The following is a 23,756-nucleotide window of genomic DNA, read 5'->3' as shown; positions in this document are numbered from 1 at the left end:
TTGTTACTGGGACTTCCCTGGTGGCACAGTGGTTAAGACCCCACACTCTCAATGCAGGGGGCCCACGTTCGATCCCTGGTACGGGAACTAGATCCCACATGCATGCCACAACTAAGAGTTTGCATGACACAACTAAGGAGCTGGCGAGCTGCAACTAAGGAGCCTGTGAGCCGCAACTAAGGAGCCCGCCTGCCGCAACTAAGACCCAACGCAGCCAAATAAATAAATAAAGATTAAAAAATAAAACTTAAAAAAAAAGTTTGTTACTTGTAATTGCTGAGTCGTATTCCACTGTATGAATATACCACAATTTGTTAATCCATTCACTTATTGATGTACATTTGTGTTGTTTTCAGTTTGGGGCTCTTATGAATTAAGATTCTGTGAACATTCATGTACAGGCTATTTTGTAAACATTTGTTTCTCAAATAAAAGCTCTCTTGGATAAATACAGGAGTGGAATGGATGGGTCATGTGGTAAGTATAATTTTACAAGAAACTACCAACACTTTTCTGAAAATGCTTATACCATTTTACACTCCAACCAGCAATGTATATGAATGCCAGTTGCTCTACATCCTCACCAACACTTAACATATTGTCTTTTTAATTTTAGCTATTTTAGTAGCTATGTAGTGGTATTTCGTTTGCATACATTTCCTTTATGTCTTTGAAACTTAATAACAGCTGAATTAAATTAACATCTGAGTCATCTTGGGGATTTTGTTGACTGACTTATAACATTTCCTGTTTCTTCACTTGCCCACTATTTTTGTTAGATACTGGACATTAAGAATGATATGTCCCAGGATTCTAGATTCTGTTATGTTCCTTTGAAGAATGGTTTTTGTTCTTGCAGGAAGCTAGCTTGGCTAGACTTCAACTCCAAATCCTCTCTCCAGCAGGCAAAAGCTGATATCCTCACCCAGTTCTTTCACCTTCTAGCTGTTGCTTTTTTTTTTTTTTTTTGTGGTACGCGGGCCTCTCACTGTTGTGGCCTCTCCCGTTGCGGAGCACAGGCTCCGGACGCACAGGCTCAGCGGCCATGGCTCACGGGCCCAGCCGCTCCGCAGCATGTGGGATCTTCCCGGACCGGAGCACGAACCCGCGTCCCCTGCATTGGCAGGCAGACTCTCAACCACTGCGCCACCAGGGAAGCCCGCTTTTTTTTTTTTTTTTAAACTGGGCTGCCTGGTGTTAACCCTATGCATGTGTAGGTTAGCAGTCAAACAAGGATTGGGGGGGATTATTTTATGCAAATATTGGGGATCCCCCGCCCTGCTATTCTCTGCTTTCCAGGATTTCTCCTCTAACTCTGGCTGTTCTGCCAGCCCCAAACTCTAATCTCTAACACCTCAAGGCAGTAAAGCTGTGTCTTTTCCCCACCAGAGCTGCTTGCAGGTTGGGGAATGCTCTCAGCAAAATGCCACAGATTCACAAATCTCACCAGTTGCAGTTGTTTTCCAAGGTTACTTACCTCCAGTTTTGCTTACTTTTGGTCACTCTCCAGTGCCTTCAAATAATTAAAAAAAATTTTTTCCTCAAATTTTGTAATTGTTATTCATGAAAGGTTAGTCTGACTGAACTTATCTGCCATCACTGGAAACCAGAACCAGAAATACTTCATTTGCCTGTGGCAAAGCAAAAATCTACGTTTTCCAAGTGCCTGAAACCTTCTTTACCTGTTCAGGGAGCCTCTTCTCCTTTACGAACCTTTGACTCCACATTGGGCACCCCTGGGCCCCCCTGAGCTACTACAACACTCTCTTTTTCACAAGTAGTGGAACTCCCTGTTTTTCAATGGGCACAAGGCCATCTGGAATAAAGACTATATTTCCCAGCTTCTGCATTTATATGTGGCTGAGGTAATATAATATAGGTTTTTCAGGTCGGGTTCTTCGGAGTCAGAAGCTGAGAAGGAATTTGGGGTGCTAGATACTCATTACAAATGAACAGCTATGAGAAAAAGGGTGCAGAAACAGGAATGGGCAGAGAAAGAAGTCAAACTGTGAAGCTGCAGGCAACTCAGTGGGGAGCTCTGTATCACTTACTGCCTGTCAGAGTGTACCTTGTTGGGCCCAAATTGTTGGGCCTTTATAGTCTCACTCTCTCGGTCACCTGACGCAAGCTACTATGGAATAGTATGACCCCAAGTAAAGTGGGTCTGTGCAGCATGAAGGAGCCAACTGCCAGAGGCTGTTTGATAATAACCACATTCTCTACAGATGGGCAGTGCATTAGGGTTCTCCAAAGAAACAGAACCAATAGAATATCTATATCTATCTCTCTCTATTATATATACAGAGAGAGAGAGACAGAGAGAGAGAGACAGAGAGAGAGAGAGATTTATTATAAGGAATTGGCTCACACTATATGGAGGCTGACAAGTCCCAAGATCTGCAGGGTGAATTGGCAAGCTGGAGACCCAGGGGAGCCAATGATGTAGTTCTAATCTGAAGGCTGGCAGGCTCAAGATCCAGGAAGATCTGATGTTTCAGTTTAAGTCTGAAGGCAGGAAAAAACAGGTGTCCCAGTTTGAAGGCAGTCAGGCAGAATGAATTCTCTCTTAGTCAGGGGAGGGTCAGCCTTTTGGGTCTAGTCAGGCTTTCAACTGATTGGATGAGGCCCTCCCACATTAGGGAGGGCAATCTGCTTTATTCAATCAACTGATTCAAATGTTAATCACCTCCAAAACACCCTCACAGATACACTCAGAATGTTTGATCAAATATCGGGGCACCATGTGGTCTAGTCAAGTTGACACATAAAATTAGCCATCACAGACAGCAAGTCATTTCTTACATCATCCCTGTGTCTACCTTGATGGGCAACATCCAGAAAGTTTTCTTAAAGCGTGGAAAGTCCAATTCTTTGTCCTTTCCTCTTTCCCGCTGGTTTAAATGCAGGCAGAATATCTGGAAATTTAGCAGGCAATTTTGACTGTGAGGTGGAATTCACATGCTGAAGATGGGGAAGAAAAAAGAAGCTGACAACTTTGTAAAACCCACACTACCAGCCTTGAATTGCCTGTCTCTGGCCTTTTCTGTGAAGGAGAAATAAACTTATCTTTTGTAAGGTACTGTTATTTTGGATTTTCTACAACTTACAGCCAAACCTAATTGTAATTAATATAGCTCCTTTCTCCCTGAAGGACTAGAGTTTATAAATTCATAAATAAGGTAGGTTATAATATTCATGAAGATAGAGACTATATCTTATTCAACACTCTTTCCCCAGTGCCTCACATCAGAGTGCCTGGCACATGATAATGGTAGTAACCACATCTGGCACTTTTATATGTATCAGGCATTATCCTAAGTGTTTTATATACATAACATGTAATTATGAGTTATAGGTATGAGGTGGCTATTATTACTCCATTACTATGTTCATTTAGGTTCAGAGAAGTTAAGGAACATAATACATGCCAAGGTTATAAAGGTAATAAGTGGACAGCTGAGATTTGAACCCAGGCAGTCTAGCTTTTTTTTTTTTTTCTTTTGCGCCCACGCCATGTGGCATGTGGCATGAGAGATCTTAGTTCCCCGACCAGGGATTGAATCCACACCCCCTGCATTGGGAGCGCAGAGTCTTCACCACTGGATCGGCAGGGAAGTCCCCAGGCAATCTAGTTCTTAACTACTACTCCATCCCGCTTCTCATAGATGCCTGTTTAGTGAGTAGGTATTCAATAAATACTTGTGAAATGAATGGAAATCCCCAGGCTTCCACACCTGTGGCCTGAAGGTAGCTGAAGCCATATGTGGGCCTAAAGTGTGTGCAGGCCCAATCATTTCTAGTATCTGGGGTTGCCTAGTGGGGTCTCAGCAGCTGGGCTGCCCCTGGTCTGTGGTGGCACATGTCACTGAGTGAAAGAGGTGCACTGGTCTCTCTCTGAGCTTCAATTTCTTCAATTATAAAATAAGGATAGGGCTTCCCTGGTGGCGCAGTGGTTAAGAATCTTCCTGCCAACGCTGGGGATGTGGGTTCGGGCCCTGGTCCGGGAAGATCCCACATGCCACAGAGCAAATAAGCCTGTGTGCCACAACTACTAAGCCTGCGCTCTAGAGCCCCTGAGCCACAACTACTGAAGCCTGTGTGCCTAGAGCTGGTGCTCCGCAACAAGAGAAGCCACCGCAATGAGTTCTCATAGATGCCTGTTTAGTGAGTAGGTATTCAATAAATACTTGTGAAATGAATGGAAATCCCCAGGCTTCCACACCTGTGGCCTGAAGGTAGCTGAAGCCATATGTGGGCCTAAAGTGTGTGCAGGCCCAATCATTTCTAGTATCTGGGGTTGCCTAGTGGGGTCTCAGCAGCTGGGCTGCCCCTGGTCTGTGGTGGCACATGTCACTGAGTGAAAGAGGTGCACTGGTCTCTCTCTGAGCTTCAATTTCTTCAATTATAAAATAAGGATAGGGCTTCCCTGGTGGCGCAGTGGTTAAGAATCTGCCTGCCAACGCTGGGGATGTGGGTTCGAGCCCTGGTCCGGGAAGATCCCACATGCCACAGAGCAAATAAGCCTGTGTGCCACAACTACTAAGCCTGCGCTCTAGAGCCCCTGAGCCACAACTACTGAAGCCTGTGTGCCTAGAGCTGGTGCTCCGCAACAAGAGAAGCCACCGCAATGAGAAGCCCGTGCACCGCAACAAAGAGTAGCCCCCGCTCGCCCCGACTAAAGTAGCCCCCAACTAAAGACTGTGTGCAGCAACGAAGATCCAATGCAGCCAAAAATAATAAATAAACGAAATAAGGATAACAATACCTACCAACAGGGTTTTTGTAAGAATTAAATAATATGTAGGAAGTGCTTGGGAAAGTGCCAGGCATATGGTAAATGCTGACTAAAAGTCAGCTACGAGTATTATTATGATTTTAATGTAATTGTGGCTATTAGTTCATCTTTTTGTTTTTAAAAATGGCTTTATTGGGATATAATTCGTATACCATACAATTCACTTGTTTAAAGTGTACAAGTCAATGGCTTTTAGTACATTCACAGAGTTGGGCAGCCATCATCACAATCAATCTCAGAGCATCTTCGTCACCTGCACATGACACCCAGCACTCATAAGCAGTCCTACTCTTCCCTGCCCCCCTCCTATCCCCAGGCAACCACTCATCTACTTTCTGTCTCTATAGATTTGCCTATTCTGATTATTTCATGTAAAGGGAAATCATAAAATGTGTGCCTTTGTGTCTGGCTTCTTTCACTTAGCGTAATGTTTTCAAGGTTCGTCCATGTTGTAATGTGCATCAGTACTTAATTTCTTTTTACTGCTGAATACTATTCCATTGTATTTTATTTATCCACTCATCAGTTGATGGACATTTGGCATAAGTTCAGCTTTTTTTTTTTTTGCGGTATGCGGGCCTCTCACTGTTGTGGCCTCTCCCGTTGCAGAGCACAGGCTCCGGACGCGCAGGCTCAGCGGCTATGGCTCACGGCCCCAGCCGCTCCGCGGCATGTGGGATCTTCCCGGACCTGGGCACGAACCTGTGTCCCCTGCACCGGCAGGCGGACTCTCAACCACTGCGCCACCAGGGAAGCCCATAAGTTCAGCTTTAATCCTCACAATAGTCCTGTGAAGCTGGCTGCCCAGGAATTACCATTATTTCCATCTTATAGATGAGGAAGTTGAGGCCCAGAAAGAGAAAATGATGTGCTCAAGGTCACACATCAATTTAGAGGCAGTCTTCTGACCACTGGTCAGTTTCCAGTGGCCCACAGATGCAATGATGAAGTACAGGCTTGTGGCTTATGTATGTATATGGATGTACCAGGCTTTTGAGAGGGGAAGAGAAATCATGGTCCAGCAGTTCTGGCCTGGCTCCAGTCCACAGCTCAGCTCAGCTGGCTCCAGTCTGCCAGCTCAGGGTCCACCAGCTCAGCTCCTGGGAGGCAGGAGCCTCCATCAGGCTTCCTTTCTGTGTCTAGGGCAGATAGGAAGCCCTTTAAGAATCCAGATTTTGGGACTTCCCTGGTGGCGCAGTGGTTAAGATTCTGCCCTTCTAATGCAGGGGGCCCAGGTTCGATCCCTGCTCTGTGAACTAGATCCCATATGCATGCCGCAACTAAGAGTTTGCATGCCACAACTAAGGAGCCCGCCTGCCGCAACTAAGGAGCCCATCTCCAGCAACTAAGACCTGGCGCAACCAAATAAATAAATTACTACTAATAATAATTAAGAAAAAAAAAGAATCCAGATTTCACTTGGCTGTCTCATTGCCAGATTTTACCTCCTGGGGCCCCTACTGGAGGTCAGCCACATAAGTAAGAGAATGGGGATAGAATATGGAGGAGGCAAAGTAGGCTGAGACCCTTAGCTCAATAGGAAGGCTTTCCCCAGTGTGACCTTTCCCTACTTTTCAGTCTCCTGCTCTCACCAAAGCCATGCATCCCAGCTTTCAGTTTCATACACCTGTGCTCTAATACACACTGCTCCTTCTCTCTGAGATTCTGCTCTCTGCCAGTTGTATTAATTAATTATTCCTCCATTTATTTTTTACAACCTAGCTCAAACGTCATTTAAAAGTAATAATAATAGGAACTTCTGCTACTGGGAATATGGGAGTAGATGTATTTTTCCCTATTCCTCCCACTAAGTACAACTAAAAATCCTGGATTTTATATATAAAACAAAAATAAGAAGACTCTGAAAGATAGAGAGAGGAGAGACTGGCTAGGAACCTTGGGATTCCTAGGAATTCCTGAGGAATGACATGGTGGTAAGTTCCCTGAGTTTTTTTAGAGCTGAAGAAACTGGCAACCAGAAATGCCAACGAGTACAGACCAAAAGAGCCCCATAAAAGCCTGTTTTCTCTAGCCAAAGGACCAAGGAAAAGAGGCAGCTCAGCAAGGAGAAAATCGTCTAGACAAGAAGTGCTCTGGCCTAGCTAAACAACACAGAAAAAAACGGTAGCCCTACCTTACCCATGTCAGCAAAGGCCACGTGTGCAGCCTAGATTTCCTGCTTTGGGGGGTACCCCAACATCCCCACTTGGGAGGTGTCAGAAAAGGTCAAGTAGGGTGCTGCACTCACATTTCTGCCCAGCAGTAAGGAGAAGTCCCCCGCCTCAGGTATCAATGGAAGCTGTGTAAGGAACCTGGACTTCTACGTATACCTGGCAGTAACTTGGCACTGCCCTCACTTCTCCTGCCTGAACAGTGTCCAAAAAAAAAAAAAGCCAGCTAAAACAGAAGGTTTAAATAAGATCTAGAGTCTCATAACATTCAGGAAAATATCCAGGTTACAAAAAACAAAAAAGACACTTGCCATATTTTCTATTTTTTGAGAGAAAAGGAAATCCAACAGATGCCAATACCACAATAACAGAGATATTAGAATTATCTGGCAAAGATTTTAAAGCAGCCATCATAAAAATTCTGTGAGCCATTACAAACATGCTTGAAATAAATGCAAAAGAATGGAAAGTCTCAGCATGGAAACAGAAAGTCCAGTGAAGACATAGAAGATATAAAGAACCAATTCTAAATTTGGGACTAAAAATACAGTAACTTTTGATTTAAAAAACTCAATGGATGGTTTCAATGGAAGAATGGACAGAGCGGACATAGGAAAGTATCTGTGAACACAAAGATACAACAGAAATTCTCCAGTCTGAACAGGGAGAGAAAAAAAAGGCTCAAGGACTGGTGGGACTACAGCAAAAGATATGACATTCATGACAGAGTCCAAGAAGGACAGGATAAAGAGGGAGGGTGTGAAAAGGTACTGGGAGAAACAATAGCTGAAAATCTCCAAAATTTGTCAAAACATAAACCTACAAATTCAAGAAACTGAGCAAACTCCAAACAGGACAAAACCAAAGAAATCCACATCAAGACACATCATAAACTTCTGACAATGACAAAGAAAACATCTTAAAAGCAGCCAGACCAAAAAAAGAAAAAAAAAAACACACACACCTTACCTATAGGTGAAAAATAATTAGAATGACAACAGATTTCTCATCAGAACCATGGAGGTCAGAAGGAAGTAGCACAATATTTTTCAAGTGCTGTCAATCCAGAATCCTATACCCAGTAAAAACGTCATTCAGAAATGAAGGGGACATCAAGACATTCTCAGATAATAGAAAACTAAGAAAATTTATCACCAGCAGACATACCTAAACAAATAGCTAAAGGAAGTTCTCTAAGCATAAAGAAAACAATATAAAAGAAGGAACCCTAGAACATCAGGAAAGGAGAAAGAATACAGTAAGAAAAAATATGGGTAAACACAATAGGATTTCATTCTCCTCTTAAGTTTTCTAAATTATGATAATTGAAGCAAAAATTACAACACTTTCTGATATTGTCCTAAGTGTTTGTAGAGGAAATATTGAAGGCAATTATAATAAATGGGGGAGAGTCAAAGGAGGTAAGGACAGTTAAAGATTCTATACTTGAACTAGTAAAATGATGACACCAGTAGACTGGGACAAATTATGGATAAAATGTAATACCTAGAGCAACTACTAAAAAAAAGCTATACGAAGACATACATTCAAAAGCACTATAGGACTTCCCGGGTGGCACAGTGGTTAAGAATCCACCTGCCAATGCAGGGAACACGAATTTGATCCCTGGTCTGGGAAGATCCCACATGCTGCGGAGCAACAAAGCTCATGCACCACAACTACTGAGCCTGCACTCTAGAGCCCACGTGCCACAACTACCAAAGCCCACGCACCTAGAGCCTGTGCTCTGTAACAAGAGGAGCCACCTCAATGAGAAGCCTGTGCACCGCAACAAAGAGTAGCCCCCACTTGCCACAACTAAACAAAGCCTGCATGCAGCAATGAAGACCCAACACAGCCAAAAATAAAAACATTTATACAAAAGCACTATAAATAAATCAAAATGAAATGCTAAAAATGTTCCCATAGGGAGCAAGTAATGCAGGCAAAAGGAAACAGAGAAATGAAAAACAGAGAACAAACAGAAAGCAAAACAAAACAAAATGGCAGACTTAAGCATTAAGCCCTAACATAGCCACAGTTATAGTTGGAGACCTCAGTATCCTTCTCACAGCAATTAAAAGAACAACTCGACACACAACCAGCAAAAATATAGACATCTACAATAACACCATCAACTAACAAATCTAATGAATATTACATAACACTCCACCAAACAACAGCAGAATACACATTCTTTTTGAGTGCTCACTGAACATATACCAAGATAGAGCATATCCTCAATAATAAAACAAATCTCAACAACAACCAAAAAGAGTTGAAATCATATAGAGTGTGTTCTCTAGCCACAATGGAATCACTACACATCAATAACAGAAAGATAACAAGAAAATTTCTTAATACTTGGAACTAAAGAATACACTTCTAAATAATCCATTGGTCAAAGAGGAAGTTTCAAGGGAAAAAATACATTGAACTGGATGAAAATGAAAATACAACAAAATTTGTGGGACACAGCTACAGCAGTGTGGAGAGGAAAATTTGTAGCATATGTTAAAAAAGAAGAAAAATGTCAAATCAATAACGTAATCTCCTACCTCAAGAATCTAGAAAAAGAAGAGCAAAATAAACCCAAAGCAAGCAAAAGGAAGGAAAAAATGAAGACAAGAGCAGAAATCAATGAAATTGAAAACTGATTAACAGGTCTCAGTTGATCACTGACTGAATGATGATAGAGAGAAGTTAATGCCACTGAAAGAAAAGTTTAATGTTACTACTCACAGTTCCCCTACAAAGGGGAGGCATAGCACACTATGCAAGACCATGGGGGAAGCACCAGTATTGGTCAGGAGGCAGACAGGAGTGAGGGGCACAATCTTTATTGGGGTTTCCACAGGAAAGACACAGCAGGGCAGGAAAACAGTTTAGGATTGGCTAATTTGAATAATTCTAGTGGGCTTTGGTCTGTCCCTGGTCATCTGGCACTTGGCCCTGGGTGATTTAGGGCAGGGAAAATATTGGCTTGGAGTATGAGGGTTAAATAAAGGAAGTGGTTGGCATATAGACTTGGGATTGGTTGAACAGTCTGTAATATGATTTTCACATGCCTGCAAAAGCTAGGTTGCAAGGGAGATGTAAACAACTTTAATCATTAGTTTGTCCCTGTGATTAATGGGTGCCAAAGAGACAAATGTAAAATCTAAGAAAACACAGTAAGAACAAAAGCAGTAGAGAAAATCAGTGAAACAAAGAGCTGATTCTTTGAAAAGATCAATCTAATAAATCTTTCGTAAGACTGCCAAGAAAAAAGAGAGAAGACACAAATTACTAATATTATGGATGAAATAAGGAATATCACTACAGATGCTCAGACATCAAAAAAAATAGTAGGGGAACACTATAAGCTCTACACACATAAATTTAACAACTGGAACAAAATGGACCAATTCCTCAAAAAAAAAATACAAACTACCACAACTTATCCAATATGAAATAGATAATTTGAATAGTTCTATAACTATTAAGGAAATTGAATTCCTACTTTTAAAAATCCCATAAAAGAAATCTCCAGGCATAGATGATTTCACTAGAGAATTCCACCAAACATTTAAAGAAAAATTAATACCAATTCTACACAATAGCTTCCAGAAAATAGAAGAGAAGGAAACACTTCCTAATTCATTTTATGAAGTTAGTATTACCCTGATACCAAAACCAGACAAAACAGTACAAAAAAAGAAACTATAGATTAATATCCCTCATGAATTTAGATTCAAAAATTCTTAACAAAATATTAGCAGATAGAATTCAACAATCTATAAAAATAATCATATACTATAACCATCCAGGGTTTATTTCAGGGATGCAAAGCCAGTTCAATATTCAAAAAGCAATTAATGTAATCCACCATATTAGCAGGCTAAAGAAGCAAACTCACATGATCTTATCAACTGATACAGAAAAAGCTTTTGACAAAATTCAACAGCTATTCATGATAAAACTTCCCAGAAAAATAGGAATAGAGGGGAACTCCTCAATTTGTTAATGAACATCAACAAAAAACCTACTGCTAACGCTATACATAATGGTGAAAGACAATGTTTTCCCCCTATGATTGGGAACAAGACAGGATGTCCTCTTTTGTCACTCTCATTCAACATAGTGCGGGAAGTTCTACCCAGTGCAACAAGGCAAGAAAAGTAAATAAAAGGCATACATGGGGCTTCCCTGGTGGCGCAGTGGTTGAGAGTCCGCCTGCCGATGCAGGGGACACGGGCTCGTGCCCCGGTCCGGGAGGATCCCGCATGCCGCGGAGCGGCTGGGCCCGTGAGCCATGGCCGCTGAGCCTGCCCGTCCGGAGCCTGTGCTCCGCAACGGGAGAGGCCGCGGCGGTGAGAGGCCCGCGTACCGCAAAAAAAAAAAAACCAAAAAAACCTACATGTACTATACAGGATTTGTATACTGAAACCTACCCAATGCTGGTGAATGAAATAAAACAAAATCTAAATAAATGGAGAGACATACTGTGTTCACAGATTGGCAGATTCAACACAGTAAACATGTCAATTCTTTCCAAATTGATAAACAGGTTTAATGAAATTCCTATCAAAATCACAGCAAGAGTTTTTTGTAAACATAGATAAGATTATTCTCAAATTTATACAGAGAGGCAAAGGAACTAGAATAGCTAAAACAAATTTGAAAAAGAAAATAAAGTGGGAGGGATCAGTCTACCCAATTTCAAGACAAATACCTACAGTTATCAAGACTGTGTAGGGGCTTCCCTGGTTGGGAACAAGACAGGATGTCCTCTTTTGTCACTCTCATTCAACATAGTGCGGGAAGTTCTACCCAGTGCAACAAGGCAAGAAAAGTAAATAAAAGGCATACATGGGGCTTCCCTGGTGGCGCAGTGGTTGAGAGTCCGCCTGCCGATGCAGGGGACACGGGCTCGTGCCCCGGTCCGGGAGGATCCCGCATGCCGCGGAGCGGCTGGGCCCGTGAGCCATGGCCGCTGAGCCTGCCCGTCCGGAGCCTGTGCTCCGCAACGGGAGAGGCCGCGGCGGTGAGAGGCCCGCGTACCGCAAAAAAAAAAAAACCAAAAAAACCTACATGTACTATACAGGATTTGTATACTGAAACCTACCCAATGCTGGTGAATGAAATAAAACAAAATCTAAATAAATGGAGAGACATACTGTGTTCACAGATTGGCAGATTCAACACAGTAAACATGTCAATTCTTTCCAAATTGATAAACAGGTTTAATGAAATTCCTATCAAAATCACAGCAAGAGTTTTTTGTAAACATAGATAAGATTATTCTCAAATTTATACAGAGAGGCAAAGGAACTAGAATAGCTAAAACAAATTTGAAAAAGAAAATAAAGTGGGAGGGATCAGTCTACCCAATTTCAAGACAAATACCTACAGTTATCAAGACTGTGTAGGGGCTTCCCTGGTACAGTGGTTAAGAATCCGCCTGCCAATGCAGGGGACACAGGTTCAAGCCCTGGTCCAGGAAGATTCCACATGCTGCGGAGCAACTAAGCCTGTGTGCCACGACTACTGAGCCTGTGCTCTAGAGCCCGTGAGCCACAACCACTGAGCCCGTGTGCCATAACCACTGAAGCCCGTGTGCCTAGAGCCCGTGCTCCACAACAAGAGAAGCCACTGCAATGAGAAGCCCGCACACCACAATGAAGAGTAGTCCCCACTCACCACAACTAGAGAAAGCCCACATGCAGCAAGGAAGACCCAACACAGCCATAAATAAATACATAAAGAAAATAAATTTATATAAAAAAAAGACTTGTGTAGTACTGGTGGAGGAATAGACACATAGATCAATGAAACAGAACAGAGATCCCAGAAATGTACTCACAAATATGCCCAGTTGATTTTTGACAGACGTACAAGAGCAATTCAATGAAGGAGAGATAGCCTTTTCAAAAAATGGTTGTTGAAATAAATGTCTGGGCCCAAATGGAGCCATTCCTGCTCGTGGTGATACAGAAATTTAGATAACCTTCATGTCCCCATAGATGCTCCACTTCAACAGAAACACACTATATCATCAGTCAATCCCCAAATGTCAAGCCAGCTCTGGGCTCTATACTTATTTCCTGTTCCTTCTCACCCCAAATGGGGTTGACTATGTGGCCCCAGTCAATCAGATATTTTCTATTTTTCTCTTCCTGTTCATTATTCTTTATCCTATAAGTTTCCTGTCTTTTGTTCCATTTAGCAGTTTTCTGAATGGCTATTGTCTGCTTCATGAAGTGTTAAATTAAGTTTGTATCACCTAAATTATCTTCTTTAATCGTTTTTTTACATGGTGCTAGAGCAATTGAACATCGATAGGCAAAACAATGAGTCTCTACCTAAATATAACACATTATACAAAAATTAACTCAAAATGGATCACATATTTGAATGCAAAACATAAAACTTTTATGAAAAAACATAGGAGAAAATCTTTGGGATCTAGGGTTAGGTCAAGTGTAATTTTTTAAATTTTAAACCCTTTTTTTTTGGCCACGCCACGCACCTTGCAGGATCTTAGTTCCCTGACCAGGCATGGAACCCGGGTCCCTGCAGTGAGAGCACGAAGTCCTAACCATTGGACCATCAGGGAATTCCCAGGTCAAGTGTTCTTAGAGTTGACACCAAAATCATGATCCATAAAAAGGAAAAACTGGGGACTTCCCTGGTGGCACAGTGGTCAAGGATCAGCCTGCCAACACAGGGGATACAGGTTCGATCCCTGGTCCAGGAAGATGCCGCAGAGCAACTAAGCCCGTGGGCCACAACTACTGAGCCTGCGCACCACAACTACTGAAGCTCGTGCACCCTAGAGCCTGTGTGCCACAACAAGAGAAGCCACCGCAATGAAAAGTCCACATACCAAAACGAAAAGGAGCCCCCACTCACCGCAACTAGAGAATGCCCACACGCTGCAACTAGAGAATGCCCACGTGCAGCAAAAAAGACACAGCGCGGCCAAAAAAAAAAAAAAAAGTTCAATGTCATTAGCAACTAGAGGAATATAAGTTAAAATCACAATAATATATTACTTGACACTTATCAGAAGAGCTAAAGTAAAAAATAGTGACAACACCAAATTTGTGAGGATGCGGAAAAACTGGATCACTCAAACATTGCTGGTGGGAATGTAAAATGATACAGCCACTCTGGAAAACAATTTGTGAGTTTTTTTAAAAAAAAACTAAACATACAGGGCTTCCCTGGTGGCGCAGTGGTTGAGAGTCCGCCTGTCGATGCAGGAGACACGGGTTCATGCCCCGGTCCGGGAAGATCCCACATGCTGTGGAGCGGCTGGGCCCGTGCGCCATGGCCGCTGAGCCTGCGCGTCCGCGTCCGGAGCCTGCGCTCTGCAACGGGAGAGGCCACAACAGTGAGAGGCCAGCATATAACAAAAAAACAAACAAAAAAACTAAACATACAAATATTCTATAGCCTAGCAATTGCACTCCTGGGTATTTATCCCAGAGAATAAAGACTTATGTTTACACAAAAATCTGCAAATGAATGCTTGTAGCAGTTCATAATAGCCAACACTGGAAACAACCTAGATGTCCTTCTAGCTAAGGACTAGCTAAATAAACTGAAGTACATCCACACCACAGAATACCATTTAGCAACAGTAAGAAACATATTGATATACATATGCTCAACAATCTAGATGAATCTCTGTAGAATCATGCTGAGTGAAAAAAGCCAATTTTAGAAAGTAACTATTATATGATTCCATTTATATAACTTTTTTTTTTTGCGGTATGCGGGCCTCTCACTGTTGTGGCCTCTCCCGTTGCGGAGCACAGGCTCCGGACCGGATGCACAGGCTCAGCAGCCATGGCTCACCGGCCTAGCCGACCAGGGAAGCCCTATATAACATTCTTGAAATGACAAAGCTATAGAAATGAAGAATAGATTACTAGTTACCAGGGATTAAGGAAGGGGTAGAAGTGAGAAGGGGAAGGAAATGGGTGTGGCTATGAAAGGGCAACATGAGAGATTCTCAGGAGGTGATGGAAATGTTCAGTATCTTGACTGCATTTTTGTCAATAACCTGGTCTTGATGTCATACTATAGTTCTGCAAAATGTTACCATTAGGGGAAATGGAATAAAGGGTAAAGGGTACATGGGAGCTCTCTGTATTATTTCTTACAATTGCATGTGAATCTGCAATTATCTTAAAAATTTAATAAATAATTTAAAAATCAGTAAGAAATTATCCCCTGCCCCACCCCAGGCAAATAGTAACAGTTATCATCAGAGGCAGCTCACCGGCCTCCCGCAAACGGCAGTGGACCGAAGCCGGGGTCCTGCCCGCGGGTGCAAAAACCCGGCGGGCGCGCTCGCCCCTCCCACTTCGCCCAACGGCTCCCGCCACTGCAGGCCCCGCCCTACCGCTTAAGTCCCTCCTCCTCGCTCGTCCGTTTAGCCTACCCAGTTCCAGAGTCCAGGCCTCTCAGCGACCACAGCGCTAGGCCTGCCCCCGTCCTTGGGTCGCGAGCGCCGAAGTCATCGAACGCAGCCAATGGATGGTGCGGTGGCGGCACCGCGGGAGGTTCGATTGACCGGGCCTGGCGGGACCTGGGAGTCCTGGCGGCTGTTAACGCGCGCTTTGGGAAGAGGAAGGTTGAGGGGGAGTGATTGGGATTGAGCAGCCTTGCCGCTCTTTCCAGCCTCGCCTGGGATTACCTTCCCAAGGCCGGGTCTTCTACTTGTTCTGACTGGACCCCTGCTCGGCCTCCCTCAGTCCGGCATCCGCACTCCTCCGGACTCGCCCTCCCCAGGCCTCGAATTTTCACCGCTGTAGCCTCTCTCCTGGCCTGTGATTACCCTTTCCACCCCGCAGCTACCCTCTGCCTTCACGTCCACCTGGGAACATTATCTCGACTCCACTCTGCTCAGTCTGGCAGTCTACCTTGCCTCTTTGCCCCATCCCAGACCTCTACTCATTTCTGCTTGGGTATTTCCTTTTTGGCCTTCTCTTCTGCCTCGGCTGCCTCGGCTAACTGGAGACCGACACTTTCACAGTTTGGGCCCAGACCTCAGCCCCTGGCTGTAATTCCTCCATCCATGCTCCCTCTTTAATTAGCCCATGCTCTCAGTAATGTAGCAGCCCGCTCTTTACCAGGCTGGTTCTGCGTTCTCAGCTGTTGGGTGCCTTCGACCTTTGGCTGATGGGTACTTGACATTTTATGTTCCTGGGCCCAGAATGGTAAATATGGGCCTAGGGGAGGCTGTGGCTAGCCCTATGGCGGTGTCTAATGGGCTCACTTTCCGTCCTCTCCTTACAGAGGAGGAGCTTAGCTCCCAGTCAGCTGGCCAAGAGAAAACCGGAAGGCGGACCCTGTGATGAGGAAGACTGGCGGCCTGAAGCAGTGGTGAGTCCTCTGCCCTCAGGGGGATAGGGAAGGTGGGGGTGCAGGCTGTTGAGGCAGAAAGGAACCCTAGACCTGGTTTCTGGGGTTACATGGAGTGAACCCCGTCACCTCCAGAAGCCTCTTTCAGTAAACTTCAATGAGTGCTTGCTATGTGTCAGGCATTGAACCACATAAATAAAATCTTTGTTCTCAAGGTGCTCATTAGAAGCTAATATGCCTCAATCTTCCTGGTTAGGAAGGGGCATTCCAAAGCAGAGAGCTGATTGGGTTGGGCTTTTGGCTCCCTTGGGAAAAAAAAGGGGGTTCCCCAACAGCAACTAGCAGCCCGCTCTTTGTCACCTGCCCAATGTCACAGAACAGTAGAGTGTACTGGGCCTACCTTAGAGTCTGAGCTCCCTTGGGCCTAGATTGGAGGGGTAATGCCCCTCCAGTCCCTGCAAATACTCAAGGGCACTATGTTCGACTTTGGACTGGGCTCTGCCTTGGAGGCTGTCTGGGGCTGGCTGTGGGCAGGACCTGTGTAACCAAAATCGGTAGGAAGATGTAGTATGTACTTCAGAGAGCAATCCAAGAAGCAGTGTTTGGCCACTGGAACTTTGGAGGAAGAGATTAGCTAAGGAACTTCTCAAAGGCATTTTTGGGCGGGGTTAGTGAGTGAATAAAAGCCTGTAGAGAGAGCGGAAGTGGCCTGGTGTTTCTGTTTCAGGTATGCCTTAGCTTCAAATACCTTGGCAACCTGGTGCAAGTGGGTTCTTGCCTGATGGCTCAGTGGGGCTTACTCTGTAGTTGTACTGCTGGTGTGCAGGCGGCTCCTCTACCTGTGAGGGAGACACATTGGCTGCCCCTTGCCACTTACATGGGTCTCAGACTTGAACTTGGGGCAGAACTTGGTGCTGTCTGCTACTGGTTGCTTCAGAAAATGCTTTCAGTGCTGGTGTTCTCACTGCTATGGTGTGGCTGGTTGAGAGTGGTCTCAGAGGCCTGGGAGTTGGGAGCAGCTGAACTCTTGCCCTCCATTGGTAAACTCAGGGAGGGAAGCAAAGGGTCACTCAGTATTCCTTGGGGCTTTTAGAGTGAAGATTTGCGGGCAGCATGACTCTGTGCTACTGATGGACTTGCCCTTCACAGGTCCACTTCATTTACCTCTACTAGTGCCCTTCAGATTAGGCAAGTTCTTTAACCTCATTAAGCTCCAGTTTTCTCACCTGTTAAATCAGGATATAAACGTGTATTTTAGGATTACTGTGAAGATGATACACGATAATATTGTACATGTGAAGAGTTTAGCACAGTGCCTGGCACTTAAGCATTTGAAATGTTAGTTGCCATTGTGGTGAACTCTATATCTTCCAGACTTCACCTTCCCCAATTCTCTCTCCTAGACTCCTAAGAAACGGAAATCCAGCAGTGAGACTCAGAGCCAGGAGTGTTTTCTGTCTCCTTTTCGGAAACCTTTGACTCACCTAACGAATCGACCACCGTGTCTGGACAGCAGTCAACATGTAAGCCCTAACTGCAACCTGCCAATGTCTTTGTGTGCCCTGTTTTGTCTAGGGAGGCTCCCTCGGTCCTCACACAGTAGCCAGCAGATGCTTTAGTGGGGGCTTTGGGCCTGCCCACAGCTTCTGGGACCTGGAAAAGGCCTGACCTCTTTCCTTAGAGATTGTGTGCCTGACTTGGAATTCCCCTTGTTCATATTTAGTTGGGCACCAGATCTCAGGTGGCTCAGGTTGCTGAGGACAAGAGGGTGCAGGAGAGTGAAGGCTATGGCAGGGTGTTGAAACCTGTCAGAGAACTGTCTCTGACTCTGCATATGGCTTCTAAGAAGTACCAGAGTCCTACAGCTTTCACGTGTATCCTCTAGTAAAATCAAAGGTAATCATCAAGTGGCAGGTTCTGTGCATTATTTCATGTAACTCTCATCTTTTAAGATGAGGAAGCTGAGTCTCAGAGAAGTTAAGTAATATGCTCAAAGTTACAGAGTTGTCAGATCTGCCTAGCTCCATCCAAAGCTTTTTCCTCCAAACTCTCTGAGGGACAGAGTGACACCGATCTCCAAAAACCCTTGGATTGTGATAAGAGTGATAAAAGTGTCTTCTGTTATTCCTAACAAACCCCTTTCAGCCACACCTGAATTTGCTAATGAGATGACTTTGTAAAGCACTTAACTTTGGGGCTGGTTGCCAGGGGAACCAAACCACCAATGGCCAATGTTTAATCGGTCCTACTCTTTACAAACCCAAAAGGTATGGGAGGGTTTGGAGAACTTCCTGGTTGTTGACTTGGTGAGCTGGAAGTCGGGAAGGGGCACACCCGAAACTCCCCTGGGACAGAAGTTTCTGTGCTCACCACCCTTCCAGACCTCCCTCTGTGTGTCTCTTCATCTGGCTATTCATTCATATCTTTTAATATCCTTTGTGATAAATCAGTAATCTAGTAAGTAAACTATCTGAGTTCTGTGAGCCACCTAGCGAATTAATCGAACCCAAGGAGGGGGTTGTGGGAACATTTGATTTATAGCTTGTGGTCAGAAGCACAGGTAACCACCTGGACTTGAGATTTGCATCTGAAGCACTGGGGAAGGCAGTCACGTGGGACTGAACCCTTTTAGGATCTGATGCTTTCTCCTGGAAGATAGTGTTGGAATTAAGTTGTAGGGCACCTACATGGAGCCGAAGATTTGCTTCATGTATGGAAAACCCACACATCTGGTGTCAGAAGAAGTGTAGTATTGAGAGTAGAGGAGACACAGGATCGTGTTTTTACTTTACAGGGACATTTTGAAGGAAAAATGGGAGTATGTTGATGGGAATGTGTAGTGGAGGTTAGTTATCTGTGCATTCAGCAAACACTTAAAAACATTTTCACATAGTATTTGATGAATACAAAAACACATATGTATAATGTATATAAAATATAAAACAAACACTTGTGAACCCACCATCCGGGACTAGAACATCATCAAATTCATAATCCCTTTTCTCATTCCCAGAGGTAGCCACTATCCTGAATTATATTCATCATCCCTTGCTTTTTGTGATAGTTTTACCATATATATATAATTCAGTAAGTAATACATTGTTTAATCGTTTTCTTGAGCTTTAAAAAGTGGTGTGTAGTCCTTCGGGACTGTTTTCATTCCGGATTCATTTTGTTGTCCTATAGAACTATATGACATAAGTGCGGATGTGGTGGGTGTATGCAAACAGGGGGCCTAACAGTCTGGAGGCTGGTGGAGACCCGAATCTGAGGGACATGCTGATTAGGTTGAGTTCTGAAGGATGCGAGGAGTTTGCCAGGTGAAGAGAACAGGAAGTTTTCTAGATAGAGGGAACAGCCTGTTTGAAAGCTGTGGAGGAAGGGTCCCCAAAGGCAAAAATGCTTCAGGACCACAAAAGTCAGTGCAGCTCTGGAGATGAAGACTTTAGCCTTAGACACAATCGATTTTAAGTCCTGTAGGATGTCTGGGTTTGCAGATGTGGGTGTGGTACCTAGGAGGGAGTTATGGACTGGAAATAGATTTGGGGTGATTGGCATAGAGTTTGTTTGACCTACAAAGTGTATTGGAGTGTCCATGTGAACGCACAGTTAGAAGAGCTTAGGGCTGAGCCCTGAGGAACACTGACTTTTAAAGGGATTGGGCAGAGGAAGAAGAGTGCACTAGGGCACTGAGCATGAGGTCCCAGAAAGGCAAAATACTGGGAGAGTGGTGTCATGGAAGTCAAAAGCAGAGAATCTTTGAGAGGAAGGAGTGGCCAGCTTTGTCTGGTAAGATAGGGTAGAAACATATCCCTTGGAGTTAAGGTCTTGTAGGCCATTGGTGACCTTGGCCAGAATCACTTCAGAAGAGTGGAAGGGGCAGAAGATAGGAGGAGTGAGAGATAAGGAAGGGGAGACAGACTACTCTTTCTAGAAGTTTGAAGGGGAGGAGATAAGAAGTCAAAGGACATTTTGTTTTTGAGATAGGAGAGAGTTAAGCTTTTTTTTTTTTTAACATCTTTATTGGGGTTAAGCATGTTTTAAATGCTGGTGAGAAAGAGCTAGTAGAGAGGGAGAAGTTGAGACAACAGGAGAGATCAGGCATACCTGATAGAGTGACTCTCTGTGGAAGAGGGAAGCTTTGACCTTGCGGGGGAGGAGGGATGTTCTTCTCCCTCTTCTATCATCAGAAGGAAAGGGTGGTATGAATTTTCAGTAACTAAATAAAGTGAGAGCATGCTTTCTCCTCTGCCTCTGTCAGAGTCTAGTGAGTACTACCAGACCAGATTCTTGGAGGCTGGCCATTGCAAGTCTTGCAGGCTCTGCCCTCAGATGTTTTTGGCCATGGGTCCTCACCTTCTTCCACAGTAGTTGTACAAGCCTGCACTTCTACCTGCAGAACTTGTGGCTCCTGGGTTTTACTGAACGTCTTTTTAAATTTGGAGCATAAATTCTTGGCTACTTAGAGCTTCAATACTAGCCTCTTATATTGACAGTCTTGAAAATAATAGTTTCAGAATTAAAAGTAGAATTGACGCCAAGTTAGGAAAGAAATTAGAGTCCATTTCCTTCCTTTTCCTCTCCTTTGACTTAAAGGTAGCTTTTTGTTAGCATGTTCTATATATGAGTTTCTCATCATTGCTATGGTAATTAAACATAGTCAAAAGATTTTATTCAGCTGCAAAGAAACACGCAAATAAAGAATTTGGGCCTTTCTCCAACCCTGGGCTTGTCGTGTTATTTAGTGTGGTGATGAAGTTCAGTTCTCCACGTTCCTTTTCTATCTTCCAATAGATTGCCAAATATATTCATTACATTTTTCCTATTTAAACTACATTGAGTTTCTAGAATTTAATTTATAATCTGTATAGAAGTGAGTCAGAATTAAAAAGGTAAGAATTTCAGGGCAAGACAGGCTTGCTTTTTTCCCTATTAAAATACCTTATTGCTAGAAGGGAGTACTTTTCATTACTTCTTTTTGCACTAATGTATTCCACTAAGACTACCTTTAGGGTTTCTGCTCTTGTTTTCGCCTTGCTCTCTTGGGTTCTAGCTCTTATTTTGTTGAGGTTTACAGTCTGTCGTAATTCCCTGAGGGCTCAGGTGCATATAGATCAGAACTTTGATGGGAGTTTTCAGGTAGCTCAGGAGCTGGCACTGCGGACTCCCCTGCCTCCTCCTGCCCCAGCCCCGTAGCCCAGTGCTGATTCCAGGCCGAAGTGATGGCACAGAGACTTCCTGTCACCCTTGTCCCTTGCTTTTTCTTGGTGATTGGCTTCCCCTCTCTCTCATGTCCTCTTTCTCATGTTTTTCCCTCTTTTGTGCCTTCCCATGGCAGGAAGCTGCTGACTCTGGGCTGATCCACATGGCTATACTCAAACAGGTTGGATTAGGAAGCCATATTGCCCAGTAGTTACAAGTAAGGGCCTGGAATCAGGAAAGTCCTGCAAATGTCATGGCTGTGTGACTTGGGAAACCACTCAGCCTCAATTTGCTTATCTGTAAAATGGGGATGCCAGTAATATATGGACCTCATAGGACTGTTAATGAGGATTAAATGGTAACATGAATGCGAGGGCTTAGCACCGCATCTGGCATACATTGTTAATCATCATTATTGTTGTCACTTTTGCTGTTGTTGTCAACATTATTTTACTAGTACTACCACTCCTTTTACTCCTGCTACCACTACTCTTTGAAGGGCTGTTTAGTTCCCAAGGAGGCTGATGTGAGAGTTGATATGGGAATTGGATGCAGTAGGCAGAACTGATATGACAAAAAAGGAAATGTGCGCTATGCTTGGAAAGGTGTAACCCTGTAGGACAGTGGTTAAATCCAGACATTGGAGTTCTGTTAGTACTGGGATTGGGTGAGTTTGTGGTGCTTTCTTCTTAAGGCGCTGCAGCCTAGGGAATAGTTAGGTGTCCTTACTTGGCATGGTCTTTCATAAGCTAAAGGCTCTGAGCCTTGTGGTTGACCAAGGCTAGGTATTTGCTTTGGCACTCTCTTGTCCCTGGGGATTTGTGGAACCTTATGCAAAGCCTCAAAGGTAAAAGCCATTGTACCAAACCTAATTTAATATGGAGCACATCTCCTTCTGTTCTAGATGCATCTGAATGAAACATAATCAAAATACAATGCTCTGAATGTATTACGATGCTTAAACAGGCATTTTAGACTGCATTTGTAAAAATATTATCCCATAACATCTCCAATCAGTCCTGAATCCCTGTTTCTTCTCTTTTTAGGAAGCATTTATTCGAAGCATTTTGTCAAAGCCTTTCAAAATCCCCATTCCAAATTATCAAGGTAAAAATGGAGACTTTTCTATTTCTTAAATTAGTCACGTGTGAATATGCCTGAATAGACAAAAACCTCTGCTTTTGTAAGTACAGCTTACCTTGGAATTAAAGATGCCAGTCCAGTGGTGACTATGTATGGGGTGACCTTCCCGGGGCCTGCGTAAAGTCTGTGTTTGACAGCTTCGGCAAAGGCTACCAAGACTAACTGCCCCTCATCTTCTTGGTGGGGATATGTCAGTGTTCAGGAAGCTCCTGGTGGGCCAGGGTGGCTGATGGACCCAGGCTATATTCAGTCCAAGTGAGTTCAGTAGCATTTCCTTTATGAGGTTGACTCTGTCAGAGGCATAGGTTCTATAGGGTTTCCCCCTGTCTTATGTAGGGCATAGAATTGTGCTAAAACTGGGGGCTGAGAGGGAGGAGGCGAACTCTCAAGACCTCTCAGTCTTGAAAGGTCCCTTTAGGGTTTCAGACCTTTCCAGGATTGATCTAAGATGAACGAGACTTGGCCCTCCAGAAGTTTGTAGTTGAATGGGAGAAGTCATATGGAGAAAACTCTGATCTGAGGCAGACTGGGGTAATGGTCAGGCATAGGTGCCCAAACTGCTTTTGGAGAGGTTTTTGGGAGAGGGGGTCATATGGAAGCTTAGGAAAGTTTATGTGAAGGATAGGCATTTGAGCTGGGCCTGCTGGAGCTCCTCAACTTAGAGGCTTAGGTGACAAATTGTTGGTTTCTAGGTCCTCTGGGCTTTCGGGCATTGGGCCTCAAAAGGGCTGGGGTCCGCCGGGCCCTCCATGACCCTCTGGAAGAAGGTGCCTTGGTTCTGTACGAGCCTCCCTTGCTGAGCGCCCACGACCAGCTGAAGCTTGACAAGTATGTGCACTGGTATTTCTTGAGCAGTTCTGGTCCTATAAGTGCACAAACCTGGAGGGCAGAGAGCATTTTGGTGTGATTTCACCTTGGGACCTGCATGTTTTCAGAGTGCTGTCATGACTACTGTACCATCCAGAGTGAGTAGGTGGGGAAGGAGAGTGCCTGGGGAAGAACATGTGGACATGTCCAGTTGGTGGGGTTTCCTCATCCATTCCTACTGGGCTCACTCAGGGGCACAGGGAAGGTTAAGGTGATGACAT

At 44.1% G+C, this 23,756-nt stretch overlaps 1 protein-coding gene across 2 annotated transcripts in view; it reads left to right on the top strand.

Moving 5' to 3' along the window:
• The first annotated feature begins 15,562 nt into the window (after window positions 1-15,562).
• The window catches only part of RAD54L (RAD54 like), a 30,299-nt gene continuing 22,105 nt past the window's right edge, over window positions 15,563-23,756 (top strand). For both annotated transcript variants that reach the window (XM_024746119.1, XM_024746118.1), the window contains exons 1-5: window positions 15,563-16,178; window positions 16,258-16,344; window positions 17,727-17,846; window positions 22,572-22,632; window positions 23,361-23,496. In XM_024746119.1, the coding sequence (XP_024601887.1) occupies window positions 16,176-16,178; window positions 16,258-16,344; window positions 17,727-17,846; window positions 22,572-22,632; window positions 23,361-23,496 (407 nt within the window). In that variant the 5' untranslated portion in view covers window positions 15,563-16,175. The remainder of the gene's footprint in view (window positions 16,179-16,257; window positions 16,345-17,726; window positions 17,847-22,571; window positions 22,633-23,360; window positions 23,497-23,756) is intronic.

Source organism: Neophocaena asiaeorientalis, unplaced genomic scaffold (genome assembly GCF_003031525.2).
Source record: "Neophocaena asiaeorientalis asiaeorientalis breed wild unplaced genomic scaffold, Neophocaena_asiaeorientalis_V1.1 scaffold51, whole genome shotgun sequence".
Taxonomy (NCBI): Eukaryota; Metazoa; Chordata; class Mammalia; order Artiodactyla; family Phocoenidae; genus Neophocaena; species Neophocaena asiaeorientalis.
Note: the sequence above shows the minus strand (reverse complement) of the source record. Positions and strands in the feature narration are given on the sequence as shown.